Raw genomic sequence first — 20038 nt, forward strand, 5'->3', positions numbered from 1 at the left:
AATCACATCTCAACTCGAATTAAAAACTCGAATTAGCGAACTAAACGGGCCTTGTTTTTGCTTTGAACCTCTGACTTTGCACTGTTTGTCTTCTTGGTTTTTGAATCTTGACTAATCCTTGTCGTTGTCACAAGCAAATCAAAACCCACTATAATTGGAATTCGAATTAAATGGCTGAAAGTAGGGCACGTTGCTTAGCCCCTTAACAACAGTCTATGCTTCTTTTCTTTTTCTCCTTGGAAATTCATTTGCCTCTTTATAGTAAAAGAGTTTTAATATTTCATATTTTACATATAAACTTATCATTAACGTATAAATAAGGACATAAACAGAGGAATGTTATCGACCCCATCTAGGCATTTAAAAATTATGTGCCTAAAATGATGTGAGAAGCAAAGTTTGATAGACAATTCATTAATAACGAGTATGTTGCTTGTCCATTTATCTTACTTGGAAGTAGCTGAAATTTTCTTAAACAAACTAGCATGAGGGACGTGCCTCTAGTAAATTTTTTTTTTTTTTCCCCTCTTTGCAATACACATGTTTTTTTTTTTAATTTATTTGAAATTTTTAAGTATGATAAATAATGTTTCAATAAAAAAATGTTTGTCTTAATTTTTTCTCTATGAAAATAAATAAACATGCTAATAATTCAACTTATAACTTTGAATTTGAACACGACATGCTAACAACTTTTTTTAAGAGATGCTTACAATATTTGAATGGCAATAAACATAAATAAATATAGTCAATTTATATTTATTTTTCAAACGAAGAACTGATATCATAAAAAATTTTACAATAACAGGGTAAACTTATTAGGGAAAAAAAAAAAACTGAAAACTGATTCTACCTACAAATTAAAACCACATCGTGAAAACTTATTTAAAAAAAAAAGAAAAGAAAATCAAAACCTTCGAAGCAAGCAGACAACATGTTCAAGAACAAAAATTTTAAAACCACATGTGCTTCTATATATTGTATAAGATATAGCACTAATAAAGTGGATAAATAATTAGAGGGAATTTACAGAATTGAAAAGTTTCCGTTAAACAATTTTTTAAATACAAATAGCAAATGTAATTCATTTTTCCACTCGCAGAAAATATTAAGGGCTTGTTAAGTTTGAGACAGCTTCTTGAAAGACGGTTTTTGGCTTTAATGGAGTCTAAAAATTGCTAATGAAAGTATGTAGATGATTTGTTAAAAGAGCTTTTAATTAAAACCATAAATATATTTAAAAAAATCCTTTGATTTGACTTTTAAAAATATATCAAAGTTTTATGAAGATGTTATAAATTTTATTCTAATAATTTTCTTGTTTAAAAAATTTTAAAATCAATTTGACCTATCACGAATCATAAAATTATGGTTCCAGGCACGTATTTAAAAGCCACAAGACTTTGCTTCCATTTTTCTAGAAAACAAAAGCAAAAACTCAATAGGCCCCAATGAATTTTAAAAAAAATAAAAACAAAGAAAAAGAAAAAGTCATATTCAAATAATTCCCAGAGACAAGGGACTTATTCTTTTGGACTAAAACTCAAAAAAAGTTTGAACTTAAATTACAATTTTATTTAAGTTCATGTTCATTTGTAAAATTTAAGTTTGAATTCGCTAATTCGAGTTTTTAATTTGAGTTGAGATGTGACTTTATGTAAGAACTTTTTACTATAGTAAAAAAGTTAGATGTGACTATTTTTTAGAGCTTTTTACTGTAACAAAACTCGAATTCTAAACTCGAATCGGTGAAATGAACGAGGTTGAGTTCGAGTTTCCCTTTCAACTTAAGTTCTTAAACTCAAATTTAAGTTAATGAATAGTATTTCTTCTATTCTTGGAAACATCATAACTTTTTCGTTTTAATTCCGATTGAGATAATTTTTTTTCTATGCATTCACAACGAAAAGACGAACAAAACCCCACCCATAAACCCTATTAAAATTTTTCATCACCATTAAATTTTTATCAAAATACTATCTAAATACAAATTCAAGTTTTGACCCACTCAAACACAAATTCAAATAGATTCTTAATTCAAATCATAACTCAAATGTGTACATCCAAACACAAACTCAAGTTACAATTTCAACTCAAATTATAACTCAAATTCAACTCAAAATCTACACTCAAATCACCATAACTCAAAAATGTAACCCAACAAGCCAAGGTATTCCTTTTAGCATGCGAACCCGTCGCACAGTAACTTGCCTACAAATCCTATCCATAAGGCTCACTCGAATCAAGAAGTAAATCAAAAAGAACAAAGAACCTAACCAAGTAAACTAATGCATCTACGTTACGGCAATCTAAAACGATTTAGAGAGAGAGGTTTTTCTATCAAGTAAAACTGTAAAAGCAAAATAATCAAGAATCAACCCCCCTGCTTCCTCCATTGCATGCCAGATTACGGATCACATTAGCTGAGAAGTTAGAACTGAGAAGAAAGTGGTATTCTAAAAATTCCTTGTCAGCTCGTCTTTATACTGCATTCACATAAAGGGCCAATACCCTTTAGACTCTTTACAATCATAGTTCAGATTCAGTATCAACGGCCGAGCACAATGTCAATAAATTGATCAATATGACACCAGCAAACACGTTCACATATTAAGTAACAGTATAAACAAAACTAATAACCAAAAGTGTCACAAAATCTTGAGTAAACATCCGTTTGACTTGAGCGTTCTTAGCAAAATATAAAAAAGAACCAAAATCCAGCAAAATCTAGTGCAAAAATATCTGATAAGCATTAAAAAGAAACCCTGGGCAGAGTCTTCTAATTTGTTCTTGGAGTGGCCCATTCCACTCGGAGGATGAGATTGTCGTAACCATAGCCATTGAGTTTGTTGATAGCTCTCTGAGCATCGTCCCTGTTCGCAAAGTTGACAAAACCGAATCCTCTGCTCATTCCAGTCTTTTGATCAACGGCAACATAAACACGGGTTACAGTACCAAAAGGTCGGAAAAGCTCAAGCAAGTCAGGCTCCCGTGTATCTTCTGAAAGGTTGGTGACCCGTACCGAGTTCTCATCATTCCTTCTTCTCATATCAGTACCACCTCTCTCCGCTGCAGGTCCTCCTCTCATGCCAGGAGGAACATATGCCTTACTACCTGTGCCAGAAGCCGGAGCTGCAGCTTCTGATGCAGCGGGCTTATCAACAAATCCTTCAGATGGTGGGGCGAGATCCTTGTATGGGCACCTTGAAGTCCAGTGGTCACCCTTCTTACCACAAGTTCTACACAGCATGAGAGTAGCACCTTGTTGAATTTGATTGAGGGCATCTCTGGCCTTCGACTCTTCCGAATCTTCCGATTTGCTACCTGTAATTGAATCGTTCGAAAACAAGTGTCAGTGAAAAGGATGACGCTAACACTATTTAAACAGGATGCAAGCTCTAATCTCTTCTTTAAATGCCCTTGAACACCATCAGAAACATTTAAGAACTATGACTAAAGGAAAAGCAACCACTATCTAGCAATAAAGAAACTAGGAACTGGTCTGTTAGGCATCAACAGATTTGAATACCATCAAACTATACATTCTTAGTGACCACATCCAAAATACGTATGCGTCGGAACAAACAGCACGCACATACAAAATCCTACCATACTAATATCAATAATTCACAAGAAACCAATATAGATAACTACACCAGTAAGTATAGGAGTATTGGTTGAACAGCTAACAGGGTGGTCCAATTCAGTAAAAAAAGATGAAGAATTACTTAAGAAGATTTTGAATGATATCATACAGGAACCATGCATTCTTTATTCCATGGAAAGAAGAATTATGGAAAATTGGGAATAGGTTATTCTAATTGTCCAACTTTTGTTCTTGTTCATTCATTCTTCCCAAAATCAACTGCATAAATTTTAAGTCCCTCCATTAATTAGTCCAATTTAAAGTTTCTCACCGCGAAATCCAACCCTAGAACTTATTTCACGTGAAAAAGAGATATCAAAGCATTGAAATTCAGCACAAAAAATATATAAAAAATTAATGCTTTGTCTGAAAAAAAAAAAGCAACAAACCCTAATAAATTATCGGATCACATTCTTCAGTGACCCTAACGCAGCACCAAGAGCCAGAAACTGAAATTGAAAAGTAAGAGACATACCAGGAGCCCTAGTCCGCTCAAGGATGATCTCTTCGGTGGAGACCATGGTGAGCCTGCTACCGACGTCCTCGTGGACGGCGTCGCCGAACTTGGGCCAAGAGCGGCGCTCGACGGCGCGCTTGCTGAGGCGGGCATTGGCGAGTTTCCGGACGCGCGTGGTGGTGACGATCTTGACCTTGTTGCCATCGTCGTTGAACTTGTACTCAATCACCTTCTTGATCCCGTTATCGTCGGGTCCGATCACCTGGCGCGGCGGCAAGAGGAAGGCCAAGTCCTCTCCGTCGTCCTCCTCGAGCTCTCCCCACCGGAGCTTAGCTGGCTGGGTAGGGTTTTGGGTCAGCGTTGCCATGGCTGTGGTGGTGGTTGTGCGTTCGTCGGTGAGTATGGAGGTGAGAGAGAGAGTTTTCGATGCTAGGGCAATTTTTACGATTTCTGTGGGGATAACAAATAACTTTCAGCTTGCGGCGTTGCCAAAAGCTTTAGTTGTGTTATGATTGGGCTAAAGACGAAAAGGCCCAGCCCAAACAAAAGCCCTGTTTAATAAGTTAGACTTCAGACAGTATAATCTTAACCCCCCACCCCCACTTTTTTTTTCTTCTTCTTTTTCTTATGAATCTTACTATTTATTTTTAAATATAGTAAAAGTTTTAAAATTATTTACAAATCGTAAAAATTAAAATAATTATAACCAACTCATAAAACATAAAAATCGTCATAAAACATAAAAATCGTTATTATAATTACTATTTTAATTTTTCTATTCTTAAAGTAATTCCAAAATAATTGTTATATTTAGTTCTACGTTTATTAATATATTATGTAGTGTAGTTTTTACTCGCATAATTTTACTAATTACTTTGAAGTATAGCAAAAAAATTATAATATTATAAAAATTGGAAATTAAATTTATTTTAGTAATTAATGCATTTTGTAGCGTAGAATGTTAAAATTATTACAACAATTACTATCTAATATTTTTCTAGTCTCACATTGAAATGAATGAACTTTGTTTTCCCTCAACATTCTATATAAAGTATTATTAAGCCTCATATAGTGCGCAAGATTGGATAGTATTTTAAGGTAATGGATTGAAATGTATAATAAAGTATATGATTGAATTGGGATTTCAATACAAATGGCATTTTTGAAGGATATTTTTCATAAATGGCTAAAGTCTTACAAAATTGCAAAAATGGTTTTTTTGATTAATTTAATGGTCAATCATTGGTTGACTCAGCATTTAATTACTGATTGATTTAGTGGTCAATCATTGATTGACTATAATTTATTACTAATTAACTTGATCATTCTTTATTAATACTCAACATTAGTTAATAATTGACCAAACTCATTGAGTAATTAATCAATTTTAATCAACAAATTACATATTTATTAATAATAAAATCATTAATAAATAAATAATGAATTGGTCAATCACTGATTGACCGTGGTCCATAAATCAGTCATTGATTGACTCATGTAAACAAAACGACCATTTTCGTAAATTAAAAAAAGTTCGGCCTTTATGAAAAGAGGTGGTTAAAAAAGGCCAACCAGCACAATTTCTTGAATAGATTTTAGTTTAATCTAATCTCATGTTTGTTGTTGTGTTATTAGGATAAGGACATTTTTGTAAAAAAAAATTTAAAATTGGAGGTCAAATTGTAATTTTTCAAAACTTGAAAGGCAAAAATATAATTTTTAAAATGTTTTACTCATATAAAATTTCAATTTGGCCCTCAACTTTTGTAAAATTACAATTAGACCTTAAATTTCATAAAAATTTACAAATAGTTCCCTAGTATTTTCTACAATGTGCATTAGTTAAAATTATCCCATACTTCAGTAGGGGATAGCAACATCCCCTTCTAAGGGGGTTTGACAATGGACAATCCAGTCCTTTAAAACTGTGTACCAAATACACTACTAAAATTTAATCATATCTAATCCTTTTTAATTATGCACACCAAACAGGTCTTTAGTGTATAGAACAGAGACCAAAAGAAGCTAGAGCATGGGCAACACCATTACTCTTGCTAGGAGTAAAGACACATCTCCACTCTGGCCACTCAAAAACAATTGAGATAATATCAACTATTAACACCCCGAGAGAAGTAGAAAGAGCCCGTTTGGTTCATGGATTAGAATCATGAGATTAAAATTATTTTTGATTTATGTGTGTTTTTTGTGAGAGAAAATATTGTAGCGAATCATGAATCATGATTCGAATCAGAGAACGAATCCTCCAACCAAACGGAGTAATTTTTTTTGTGAAAGGAAAAACATTGCAGTAAAATTATGTTTTGAGTTTGAATACATGTATCAAATAACTCCTAAGTAAATTTACCTCTTGTAATTGATAGTTAGATCCCTCTTGTAATATGTATATTTTTATTTACAAAATGAGACGCACTATAATTTATGTTTTATTTAAAAAAATAAATTAGTAAATAACTTCAAAGGGATAATTCTTCAATTTTTTTTATAGGAATCCGCACGATTTGAAAACTCATATATATGTATACATAAAAATATAAAAATATATATATTATGGAGGTATTTTTAATTTTTATTATAATATTTACATATCAAAGTCATAATTATTATTATTATATATATGGATAAATTTATGGGAGGGGATGTACTTTCTCCCTACTAGTAGCGTGCAGAATATCAACCACCTATCATTTTAGAGCGGTTGAGATTAAAAAGATGTACTAAAGTTCTATAAAATGTTTTACAGCTAATCAACTCTTAAAAAAGATAAAAAAAAAAAGAACACCTAAAAATTAAGGCATGTTTTTTTGTCTAAAAAATTTAAAAAAAGACAATTCAAGTTTTAATTTTATTTAAGTTCACATTTTTTTAAACTTTAATTTTATTCAACTTCACTCAACTTTATTCAAGTTACAACTTTAACTTAAGTTATAATTTAAATTCAACTCAAAAATTACACTCAAATTACACTCTAAAAGAACAACCTTCCAAATTACAGCCTGTGGTTCGTCCCTGTCTTTTCTGATACGCACCCAAGACAACGGCTTCAATTCGCCAGTGGTTCTTAATCATTTTTTATGACGGCAGTGTTTATGTTTTGTCTGTTATCTTTTCATGACGATGTCAAAGAATTTCGATTGATCGATTTTGGTTGTGATTATGGCAGCCATTCATTTTTTGATAACGTCCCATAGTGGTTTGTTTTAAATTCAGTCCATTGCGTTTGCCTCTGTCTGTGCCTAGGATTGCAAAAAAGTTGGCTCACAAGTTGGTTTTTGTTGGCTTTAATATCTCTTAGCAATATTGGCTTGAGGAAACGCATCTCAAGCCACAATCATTCAATTTTGGTAATGTAAGCTCTAATCACAGACAAGTAGCAATTATTTTGAAGCCCAAGCAAACCAACTAACGTTTCAATCTCTCTCCTCTAAACTTGTCGGCAAACTTGGACAGAAACCGCCCCGTGAAAGTCCCGAAAAACAATAAAACTTTTGATCGCGATATTTTGGCCATCTAACCTCCGATCGAAATGATTTCGGTTCCTATGGACCCAGAGCGATGAGACGAAGAAAACCATCCATTTTTCCCGTTCAATTGCCACCGGAGGGCGACCGTCTGAGGTTGCCGAAGGTACCGCGGCCGCGTTGTTGGAATTCGCGTTTCCGGTGGCGGTGAGGGTCACCGCCGATCTGGTTTGACTCGAAAGGCGACGAGGAATCTACCCCGACTAGTAGCCACCAATTCCGACGGGGCGGTGGGGCGGCGGCAGTGGCAACGGTGTTCCGGTCGGCGTTGGTGGTTTTTTTTCTCTTTTTTTTGAACTAGTGGTTTTTTTTTTTTTTCCTTTTTTGATATTTTATTTACAATTAGCTCATTAAAAACCTTTTTAAGGAAAATTCAATGAGATAAAATTTTAGTAAGAAAAAAAAAATACATTGGGATAATTATATACGAGAAATATGCTAGAATGACTATCAAACAAAGTGAAATTAGTAAAATGACCTTCTTCATTTTTTATGAAGAATGACTACCTAATCATTCTTTCTAAAAAGTGGTCATTTTACAAATAAAAATTTTTAAAAAGTTATTTTACTAATAAAACTTTTTTATTGAGTTATTTTTACAAACACCTCTAATTATACATAAGATGTTTACAAAATTACTATAAAAAAAACATAAAAAAATAAATATTGTTCATAATTACAACGTATTACTCCGAGTGGGAGTATTAGAAATGAGAAGCTGGCCCATTTGTGGGCCTATATGGGCCTTACACGGGCCGGCCCCTTATGGGCCTACACGGGTCTACCCATTATAGGCGTAGACGGGCAGGCCCAGCTCGGCATGGTCTATGGACCGATATATGTTGGCACAACCCAACCCACCAATATTTATTGGTTGGGTCGTGGCTTGAACAGTGATGGGTCATGCTAGCCTAGCCCGTCACTGTGTCAGGATGGGCTTGGGCCGGCCCATTGTTGCATCTCTAGTCACGTTCTCCCCACTGGACGCGTGCCTCTTTGCAAGTTTAGATCACGCGCCAATCTCAACCGTTGATATTCTTGATCAGACAGTCTAAAAAAGTTTATGGTTTTAATTTTAAATTACAATTATTTATTACTTATTTATTTATTTTGAACTGATTCATGGTCCGATTTAGTAAGTTTTAACATCATTTTGCACCAAATTGTTGATACTACTAAGATGAAAATACTACAAATAATTCGAATGACACATAAAATTAAATAAAAATACACTAAAATAACATAAGATAACACTATATTAAATAAAAAATAAATTAAATTGAACAAAATATAACTAATTTAAAACACAAGAAAATAAGTTAAAATCTTTTTTCCATGTGTTTTGATTCATATCTTTTTCCCGCTTTTGTTTTGATTGCTTTTATGTCCCTTTTTTTTTGTTTTTACTTCTTTTCATATTTTTTAAACAATTTAAATAGTAGTTATTTTAAAATAATCACACACGATGGGGGTGGGTTCAAAACATGAAGATAGAGCTTGAAAATGATTAAAATCTATACCCCATAAACAAACTAAGTAAAAGAAGAGGAATTATTTAGCGGATCGGGTGTACCACGTCATTTTTTTATATGGTACACTGTCTAATGAGATTGTATCATTTAGACATTTTGTTTATGTTAGTTTTTTACACTTATGTTTCTCTTTCTTAATTGGTGTTGCATTAATTGTTGAATAAAAAACACCATAATTATTCTACCTAATTTCTTATTTTAATTAATATTTAACGTTTTAAAGAATATTTAACTTAAAATAATTATGTTTATTTCTAAAATACCACTATTTAATTTTTTTTATGCTTCGCAATGCGTCCCTTGTTATTCCATGGGACAGAGGAAACTTAAGCCTTCCATCATGCATCACCATTGAGAAGAAAAGGGGCTGATATCTTTAGATTTAATTATAGAGAAATTGAAGGAAACATGGACATTGAAGGAGGTATTTTATACTTGTCATTTCTTTTTCTTTTTCTTTTTTTTTTTGAAAAGTGAAGTAATGTCCTTTTTTAATTCCCTTTTCTTAAAAAAGGTAAAATTTGTGGGGGGAAAAAAACGAAAATCAAAGAGATCATTTGCTATTATCTTTATACTTATTAAACATTACTTGTGAGTAGGAATATTATTCTAAGGAACTACGCATAAGCAATATAATATAGAATATCCAAACAAAGTTTACTCAACTTGGATCCATAAATATATAAATGTTCAGCATATACGTCTTTCGTTTAGCATTTTAGGCTAAGGAAAAAAAAAAAAAAAAAAACAGTAACTTAGCAAGGCACGTGTTACAAAGCAGAGAAAATTGAATAATAATATTTTAGAAATAAAAATTAATTATTTAAAATTAATGGATTAAAAATAAGAGAATTAAGTAGAGTAGTTATGATGCTTTTAACTCAATAATTAATGTAATGCACGTTAAGAAAGAGAAACATAAGTGTAAAAAATTAATATAGATAAAAATATTTAAATAGTATATTTTTATTGGACAGATATACTATATAAAAAAATGACACGATACATTTAGTTCGCTGATACATTTAGTTCGCTGAATAATTCCTCGCAAAAAAAAGGGAGAACCATATAATTATTGGAAGTAACACCTAGAAAAAATAGAGTGATAGATATAAATATAATCGAGAGTGCTTGAAAAGCATTATTTCTTAGTTGAACAGAAGCCAATAGAAAAAAAATACATAAGGTATAGAAATTATGCTCATGCACTCCTTGAAATTTCAACAGAGAACAGACCACCACACATCAAACCAAAAATCATACCATATTCCACCAAACTATTTCACCTAGTCCTGCACTCTTTCCATTCTAAAGGCTTTTTCTTTTTTTCTCAGAAAGAAAGGAAAAAGGAAAGGAAAAAAAAAAAGAAAAAAGAATTGAACAACATACAATGGAATATTTGAACAACAAAAGCAAGCAGCACACACTTCTTATAACATCAACCAGCACCACCACCGTCGCCGCCCCCATGAGCACTACCACCATCTCCGCCGCCACCGTGAGTGCTGCCGCCTTCACTGTTATGCAAGGCAGTTATGGTGGCTGTAGTCACCACGGCCGCAGCCACGCCACCATCATTGCTTGTAGTGGCGCTAGATCCTTGATAGTTGCCTTCAGCATGGTCACTCGGATCCGTGGGATTAAGCCCCCTGCTTTTGCTTTTCTTGTCAGATTTGGAAGATCCTTCTTTTTCCTCTTTTGACTTGTGGCTTCGGAAGCAGAAACAAATGTTTTTGCTCTTCATCTCTGAATTTTCAGCATGGATAACACACTTGTGTATATTTCCTTCCTCTTATATAAGAAAAATTCCAAAGGGGGGTCCAAAGCCTTCATTCATTAACATTATTACTTATCTAATAAGTAATTAAGTATAATGTTTAACTATGAAAAAAAAAAAAAAAGAAGAAGAAAGGAATCTGTCCAAGTGCCACAAGTAACTGTTGTCTCAACTTTATTTTTTTTTCGCCTTTTCAAAACGGTTCAAAAGACTTTTTTACCAACTATTTTGCTTACGAATATTAAGTGATAAGGGGTTGCTAGCCAATGAGCCAGCCAGGCAAAAACACACAAAAAATGTCCTTGACGCGTCTTTTGAGATTTAATACAGCTAATATGTCTGTGCTGTGGCCTATGGTAATTAAATTAAGGTAAAGTAAGGATTAGTATTCGATAAGACTTTGGAGGTGATATTAAACAAAAGCCAAATATTCCTTTGAAAGATTGATAATACCAACAAGATTAGGAGGAGCAATCGTATGAAAGAATGAATAAATTATTAGTAATAGTAAGCATAAATCACGGGAAAATGGATGGCAACCTATCGATGAATGACAGGTCGTACATTATGCTAAGGAGGTGCACATGTCTTCGTGATGGTGAAGTTGTTAAGGCCAATCATGACGTGTTAATCCTCTTGTCTTTAATGATAATTGTACGGCCAAATGTTAATATGTTAAAAAAAGGTCGTCATTAAAAATAAAAATTCTGAAGGTCCCAAGTTTAATCAAGTGAAGAGTTAAAGATAGCAAAAAGAAACCAAAATAATTCAATCTCTAGACTCTATCCAATTAAAATGGGGGGAAAAAAGTGGAGTCCTGTGGATGGCATTTTTGAAAGAAAGCAGATAACAATCAGAGCAGTCGATCAAGCTCTTTTTCTGTACCTCTTTAAAGTCTTTTTTGCAAGAATCACGATGTTTTGAGATTGTCCAATTGGTCTAAGTTAACTATTATCAACTACTTAAGTGGGTCTTTTAGCCAAAAAAAAATACTTATGTGGGTCTGAGCAAATAAGTTTTGATATATACAGGAGAATGAAACAAGCTCAGCCTGTTCGATTACAAGAAAAACACTTAAAAAAAGGAGATATCCTAATTTAGATTATTTTTGTGCTGTATTTCCAATCTAAAGCAGCGGAGTCCAAAAATGTAAAAGTTAGAACTCCCAATAATGGTCAGAATATTGTGTTAGTTACCGTCATTTTACAGAAGCTTTCCACTCATTATACAAATGAAGAAAATTTATCAAAACTGAAAACCTGTATGTGTGAATGTGCTATCACAACTAATTTGATACAAAATTGCTTGTATAAAACTCAATTTAAGCATCACTTCACTGCACTGACACAGGGCCATCCTGCTTCATCTTGATTAAACTACTTTCTATATTCCGCAGCACCGGTTGATACCTACAATTGTTTCGAGGTAATCAATATTAGAGATAGATTAACCTAGAAGAAAACATTCCAACACCATTAGGGGAAGCGAATCTCACATGTGTACAAGACCAATATATGCTTGAGTGGCTTGCTGGAGTTGTGCCGAGAGCTGCAATACATCAGCAGATAACGCCTCTGCTCGGCTCTGTTCCTTTGCTATTTGACCCTATAAAGAGAGGCAAGCAACCAGAGAGAGAGAGAGTTATTGAAATAATCACCTGACAAACTTAACCAGCAGCCAGCAGGTTGAAAAAAGTAGAGCTCTTTAGGGGCTAATATAGAATGATAAAGCTTGTATACTGTAATTATTTATGGACAATCATTTGTAGACTTCTGACTAAGTTTCATTACAGCATTAAGCGAACAACCAACCTTGAGGGAAATAATTTCAGCTGTATAGGCTGGGGAACCAGTCTGATTTATCCCAGCATCGTGTGGTTCCACAAAACCCTTAGCCTGTTCGATTCTCAACTTGTCTAGGATTCCACGCAGCTCTTCATTTTGCTTGAGACAATCCTTTACCTGAAAGTTCAGGTATCAGGAAAAACATAGTCCCACAGTTAGGCATATGAACATTATGAAGAAAAACTAGCTAACTTAATTAGAAGTCCTTGTACTCTTCCATTCTGACATAAGGTGATCCCTATTAGAATATAACTAGCACAGAATCAAAAAGGGACAGCTCAGAGAGGCTCATGGTCATCCGCCAATACATAACTGAAAGTTGGTTGATCAACAAAAAAAAAAAAAAAAAAGAAAAGAAAGAAAGAAAGACTAGCAAAATACGAGCATGCTTAAGGGATAAAACATAGGGAGAACTGAAAAGCATTGGACTTTCAGAAAACGACAACCACATGTTGCCATACTTGAACCGCCAATAATTACCAAAGCATGGGACTTTCCGAAAACGACAACCAAATGTTGCCATACTTGAACCGCCAATAATTACCTGATTCTCCCATTGCACTGCTATGGCCATTGCTTTCAGATAAGAACTTGTGAGACTGGAATTTTCCTCAAAGAGCCTTTCAATTTCTGAAGATTGGGAATCAATCTGCTACCATCCGTAATATCAATATTATTGTTAGTTTTCAAAAGGCAAGTTTGCTGGAAATTGTGTATCAAAATCAATATTCCTAGTTCCAATCTCTTGAAAGTGAACAGATTTTATGATCACTACCTCTACTAAAAGTTTTTGTCTACTGCTTTCCAATCTTTCAATCACTACAGCCATGTCATGCAATTGCTTCTCAAATTTCTCCTTGTCTTCCTGCAAATCAGAAAACATAAACAAAAATGAAAGATCAAACATTCCGTCAATGTATCTGTTCACGAAGTAAATCATGAGTGTCAAAGGATCAATATAACCGGGAAGAAAGATTCAAAGGGAAGGAGTTGGGGAGAAAAGGATAAAAGCCTGCATCTCTAGCAAACAAAAAAAACCTGCAGCCAATGTGACATATACTTACCACTGAAAATACTTTGTTCGCAGCTTTCTCTGAATTTTCTGCAGTAGAAAAAACAGCATAAATGACATAAAACTATAAATCTAACAAATTAAAGTTATCTTGAAATGCTAGTCCAAAAAGATCTTGTAAAAAAGTGTTGCACTGAAAGCCAACGAAAAAGATGCTTAATGGATCCAGACTATCATGCGTGACCAGAAGAAAGCCCCAGGTGGAACTAACTACTACGTAGTACAAACCAAGATGAGTATATAATGGACAAGAGAAAAGTACATGGTTTGCTATGGTTTTGGGGATGCCTATTATTTATGTCATTCTAAATTTGGGTGCCATTGTGGCCTTTTGTTTTCTCTTTATTAATTGAATGACAATTTATTTTTGAGTGGAGTGTCATAAATAATACTTTTTACTATCTTGGGTGGTATTTCTGGTTTTTCCCCTAATGAAAACTCCTATTGCTTTGAGCCTTCGAGAGATCTATGTCATGAAAATGAATCAACATGACGTATTAAACACTAATAAATGCACATAAATTCCAAAAATAGAGACAAAAAATCAGGAAATTGAAACTCTTGATGATTTCCGATTCATTAATGTTGGCTTGGAAAAAGTTAAGGACTAAGGATATAATATTACTTTGTAATCTCGTACTCACTAAAAAGAAGGCTGACAAAATAAATTGTGTGGGTGATACCTGATTCTATTCTTGACATAGCCGCAAGCTTTTCTTCCAACTCCTGCTTTTGGGACATGAGCATAGATGTTTGGGCCTGCTCCTCCACTAATCGTTGCCGCTCTTGCTGCCTCAGTAGTGACTCTTGCTAGAGTTTCGATCATAAAGAACACTCATAAGCAAGCATTCCAACTGTGGACTTATTATTGTTATTATTTGAATGTGTTATTACCTGTAACTCAGCTTTTAAGCTAGCCAACTCCTTTTCTAATGTTTGTATTTGTTCTGGTGAATTCACAAGAGAGGTTATTCCACTAAAAGAACCACTCATTATTGACTGTTGCTGCATCAAGTTCAGTTCTGCTCTTAAAGCTGCCGCATCTTCCTCGGCCTATTTTGCAGTGGAACTGTCAAGAAAATAAAATAAAATGACGGTATAAACATATTGAAGCAAGATGTGCTTGCTAACCCGATATTGCTCTTCTTCTGCTTCCTTAAGGCGTTTCTTGAGTGTGCGAAGTTGGGCTGAAAAGTCCTCCTACACCAGTAGATCAGACTTTATTGGTCACCAATAGAAGAAAAGGCAACAAATCAGTTACATGACGAAAAACTGACGTAGAGATTGTTTATACCCGTGCAACAACTGCTGCATCCTTTTCCATTGCGACATCCTTTAGAGTTTTTCTCAAAGATGGTACAGTGTTTTGCTCCTACAATTTAAAAGGAATAACACTATTATGGGAAATTGAACGAAAAGTTAAGTACGATCCCTTTGAATATACATTCTTCACTTTTTCTAATATTTGCTCTTAAACCAAATGCAAAGTACATCTTTGCACGAAGAAAAACAATAAAAGACAAAACATGGAGAAAATATTAGACATCCAGACATAACATACCTAGCAAAACTCCACTAACAGCTCTAGATAAAATCATTTAATTTCTAGGTTGTTAGACTCGTCATTACCAAGTTTACAAGTTAAACAACACATCTGCAAACTATTATCAATGCAGGCAATGCCCTTCCAAGTGAGAGGGGAAAAATATCAGAATGAGTATATTTCTACACTGTCAAAGAATGTTTTTCGATCAGTTCTGCTAATAGAAAGAAAAGAACTTTAAATATACAGCTGATTATCCCTTCAAAGCAAATCCAAAAGAAAATAACGAACGGAATATCTCTTACCAGATCATTCACTCGTTTTTGTAGCATGTCATTTTCAGCTTCCGTTTTCTGGAGCTGAAAATTATAGATCAACAACACAATCAGCTACAATTGATCATCAAATCTTCCTTAAGTTCAAACATTACAAGAAATACATGAAAATGAGATTAATAGTGCTACCTTTGAAATCAAATTCTTGTTCTGTTCCGCCAATTCTGCATTCTTCTTTTCTAGGTCTCTTATCTGAGCTACTAAACCACCAACATCCGTCTGCAACGGTATTTAGTTGCATAAAAATTCTAAATTTATAATGCACAACAACTAATTCCAGTGGAAACATATCAATTCTAATTAAGAGAATGGTGAAGAACAGAAAAAAAAAAAAAAAGAATAAGTTAATGATTCCTACCTCGGAAAGCCGATTTCCACTCTCTGATTTTCTGATCGGTACCAAATCTGTACAAAGGATGGGAAAAAAATTAAAAATTTATCAAAATTAACCGAAGATATAAGAATAGATACTAGATTGAATCGCACGAACCATTGGAGTTGGAAACTTTGCTGAGATCAGGGCCCGAAGAGGTCTTGCTCAATCTTTCAGCCGCTCGCTTTTGACGAATTTCTTCCAACTGGAAAACAATTCGATGTCAAGGAATCGAAAGGGATCGTTTTGACGATCCAAATCGAGAATGGAAAATGGATTAGCGCGTACCGTTCGTCGGCCTAGAGATGCGTGGTGTGCTTCCATGGCGGAAAGGAAGGAAGGAAGTTGACAGGGGACGGTTTCCCTCTTCTGCTCTTCTTCAAGCTCTGAACAGGGTCGCGTCCTCCTCTACTATAATTCTTCCGACGGTTGGCGACGAGAAGAGGGAAAGATCCAAATGAACGAGACGGTGGTTATTCATGAATGAAATTTGCAGCTTGTACACATTTTATAATTATAATTTGTGTGTTGCTGACCACGTTAACGGGCTTGTCTGGGTGGTGTAGTTGGTTATCACGCTAGTCTCACACACTAGAGGTCCCCGGTTCGAACCCGGGCTCAGACATCAAAATTATAATTTTTTTTTTTCTTTTTTTCCGCTTGTTAGCAGTATATTTTGCTATGATTGTCTGCTCCTGTATTTTTAGATATAGCTATGATTGTCTACTGCTATATTTGTTTTATCTCCTCTTGCTTTTTGGTAGTAAGGTGACGTTTGTTTTGAGAGTTTTATTTGATTTAGAATTATATTTCTTAATTTTGTTATAATATTTGGATGCTGAGTGAGACATCAATTTATATATATGTAATGTGTATATATAGTATATAGTATATATATATATATATATATTTATAGTTGCATAGTTTGCTGATGTGTAGCGAGATATATATATATATATATATATATATATTGTTTTCTCTAGGTTTTTGTTGATAAATACGATAAAGATTGTGGTTATTATGAAGTGTGAACAAAGAGAGAAAGTGTTGTGATTAATTTGGATGCCGAGTGAACAGATTACAACCTACCATGTGAGCCAAGTTCATTGATCAGGAACTCTTAGGACACATGGGTCATTTAAAGAACAAACTTTGCTAAATGTACATTGTGAGTTTCTATTTGACGTCTGAAGAAGTGTCCTCTCTCTTAATTGTAAAGGAAGAGAGTTGTAAGTTTGAAGAATACTCTGCAGACAACTAACTACCAGTAATCCCCACATGAACAAACCCCATCACGGAAATGGTGGAAACGATTTACATCTCGAACCACTATCTCTCTGTTTACGAACTTGGAAATGAACTTTGTAACAGAATGACAGTCTTCACAAAGCCTCAAGTTCTTGGATATCCGAATCACCTCACCATTGTTGGTATTGATTAGTCCAAATGCGACTGCTAATTTTTCACTGTGGCCTAATAAAACTCGCTCCTTCTCTTCCTCCTCGAGATCATAGAGCACAATTCCAGTTTGTGGCACGTATCCCCTATCTTTCATCTCGGTTGACAATTTCACCAACAAAGCGTGGACCTGTTCGCTCTGGTGGTTAAACTCGTCAACAGACAAGAATGAATAGACTTTCTTCCTAACTTCAATCCAGCTACAACCTGGGACCTTTTGTAGTTTCTTGGCTTCTAAAAGCTGCTTCACTCTTTTTACCTCACCCCACATCTTTGCTTCAGAATAAATATCAGCTAGAAGTACATAATTCCCAGCATTTCTAGGCTCCAACTCAAATAACCTTTTACATGCTCTCTCTGCAAGACCAACATTACAGTGAATCTTGCATGAGCCAAGAAGAGCGCCCCAAACCTTAGACCCCGGTTCTATTCTCATATCCTCTACAACTTTGGCTGCTTCGTCTAATCGATTAGCACGTCCAAGAAGGTCCACCAGACAAGCATAGTGCTCCATACTAGGATACATCCCGTGCTCTCTACACATCGAATCAAATAGCATCTTCCCCTCAACAACAAGACCTGCATGACTGCAAGCCCCTAAAACACTTATAAATGTAATCTCATTCGGTGATACTCCATTGGAGATCATATCTTTGAAGATTTGAATTGCCTTCCTTCCATATCCGTGAATCCCGTAACTTGAAATCAAGGAATTCCATGACACGACATCCCTCTTGTCCATTTGATCAAAAACCCGTTGCCCAATTTCAAGCTTTCCGCATCTTGCATACATAGTCACAAGAGTACTCATAACTGGCAATATCGAATCAAGACCCCTTCTAAGAATATATCCATGAATCAATTTTCCCTGCTCCAGAGCAACTATAGCTGCGCAGGCCTGCAAAACACTAACCATTGTCACTGAATTGGGAAGTGAATCCCGGTTCTCAAGTGTCATTTCCCAAAAAAGCTCCAACGCCTCAAAGGGCCTCTCATTCTTCACATAACAAGCAATCATAGCGCTCCACGACACGACATTCTTCATCGGCATCTCATCAAACACGCAACTGGCATTCAAAACACACCCGAACCTCGCATACATATCAACCAAAGTAGTCATAATATGGACACACGCCTCAAACCCACGTCGCAGAACATGAGCATGAATCTCCTTACCCTTCCGAAGGAGAGAAATCGAGCTCTCCGACGCAACACAAGCCTTGAGCACGTACGTATACGTAAACCGATCCGACTCAATCCCGGACGACCAATTCATCCGACAATACAACTCGAAAACATCCATCCCATGACCCGCCAAAGCAAGCGCTCTAAAAACCGCATTCCAAACATATATAGTTCTATTCCGCGTTTTATCAAACACCTTGCGTGCATCGTCTATGGAGTCCAGTTCCGAATACATGTTGATAAGTTTAGTGGCCAAGAAAGGGTCTTGGCCCGACCCATCATCGACAAGATGGCGATGGACTTGAAGCCCACATGACAGAGACTCATGGCGGATGCAAGAGAGGATTAAGAGCTCGTAGGTGTGTTGCGTGGGGTTGGGCTCGTGAGGGAGGAGTTTAAGGGCTTGTCTGAGGTTGCCTTGTTTACAGAGGGACTGAATCAGCTTGTTCTTGTCGTTGGTATCTTTCGTTGTGGAGATGGAAGGTTTTATGGTTATGGAGGAGATTGGAGGTTTGGGAGAGTTGCGAGGAGAGAAGTTGCTCAAGTGGGCGGTGAAGGTAGGCGGTTGGGCGGTGTGGGAAGCGGGGAAACCCCACATCACCGATTCAACATCAGAATTATCTTCTTGGTGTTCTTAGAGTGATAAAACGCCTCCGACTCTGTCGTCTCGTCCTCTTTAATTTGAATCCTATACGAATATATGTGACGATAAATATGATGGGCAAGATATTTTTCTCATCCACGTTTTTGTCATTTTGCTATTACAGATTAAAAAAATTTTAATACTTTTTAATGAGAAAAATAAGATACCGATAATTTTTTACGTTAAATTTATATTAAAAGTTATACGTTTATGTATTTTTTAAATTAATTTAATTTTAACAAAATCTGATGATAAAAAAACTGATCCTATCATTAAAACGGTCTACAGAGAACTCCTAGTAAATCTATTAATCAACACTGGTTATAACTTATAAAGATACGAGGTATTATCCACTGTGGTAATCGCCATTAGACGAAAAATGATTCCTGCAGTTAGAGTTGAGCACACCACCTCACCAGCTTTGGTGATCATTGCCACCGAAAATAAAGGGTGTTTAGAAATAAAAACCAAGAAACCGGGAAAACTAATAAGTGAACTAAATCAAATCAGTCAGGACCGTTTAGTTTTTACTTTTAATTAATTTGGTTTGGTAACTCTTCTTTTTAATTTGGTTTAGATAGCGATTTGTTTTGAGAGTTTCCAACATTTTTCTATGGGGTGAAGAATAACATTT

The 20038-nt window shown here is 34.9% G+C and overlaps 3 protein-coding genes and 1 non-coding gene across 4 annotated transcripts; 1 reads left to right on the forward strand and 3 right to left on the reverse strand.

Annotated features, from left to right (window-relative positions):
- Window positions 1–2454: 2454 nt before the first annotated feature.
- On the reverse strand, window positions 2455–4556 carry LOC112093581 (eukaryotic translation initiation factor 3 subunit G-like). Its single transcript, XM_024172328.1, has 2 exons — window positions 4122–4556; window positions 2455–3324 (listed from the first exon to the last, which is right to left on the reverse strand). Exons 1-2 carry the CDS (start codon window positions 4468–4470, stop codon window positions 2780–2782), a joined length of 894 nt encoding a protein of 297 aa, XP_024028096.1. The 5' UTR covers window positions 4471–4556; the 3' UTR covers window positions 2455–2779.
- Window positions 4557–11962: 7406 nt separating this feature from the next.
- LOC21408020 (myosin-14) lies at window positions 11963–16550 on the reverse strand. Its single transcript, XM_010108254.2, has 15 exons — window positions 16407–16550; window positions 16236–16323; window positions 16104–16150; window positions 15875–15964; window positions 15716–15769; window positions 15162–15239; window positions 14999–15067; window positions 14762–14920; window positions 14551–14677; window positions 13860–13897; window positions 13571–13660; window positions 13340–13444; window positions 12763–12912; window positions 12447–12556; window positions 11963–12360 (listed from the first exon to the last, which is right to left on the reverse strand). Exons 1-15 carry the CDS (start codon window positions 16440–16442, stop codon window positions 12285–12287), a joined length of 1317 nt encoding a protein of 438 aa, XP_010106556.1. The 5' UTR covers window positions 16443–16550; the 3' UTR covers window positions 11963–12284.
- A 119-nt stretch (window positions 16551–16669) lies between these two features.
- Window positions 16670–16743, forward strand: TRNAV-CAC. The gene has a single exon. It is a non-coding gene; the product is annotated as a tRNA-Val (tRNA).
- Window positions 16744–17149: 406 nt separating this feature from the next.
- On the reverse strand, window positions 17150–19439 carry LOC21408021 (pentatricopeptide repeat-containing protein At3g46790, chloroplastic). Its single transcript, XM_010108255.2, has one exon. The coding sequence runs from the start codon at window positions 19357–19359 to the stop codon at window positions 17380–17382; it is 1980 nt and encodes a 659-aa protein (XP_010106557.1). The 5' UTR covers window positions 19360–19439; the 3' UTR covers window positions 17150–17379.
- Window positions 19440–20038: the final 599 nt, after the last annotated feature.

Source organism: Morus notabilis, unplaced genomic scaffold, assembly GCF_000414095.1.
Source record: "Morus notabilis unplaced genomic scaffold, ASM41409v2 Scaffold46, whole genome shotgun sequence".
Classification (NCBI taxonomy): Eukaryota; Viridiplantae; Streptophyta; class Magnoliopsida; order Rosales; family Moraceae; genus Morus; species Morus notabilis.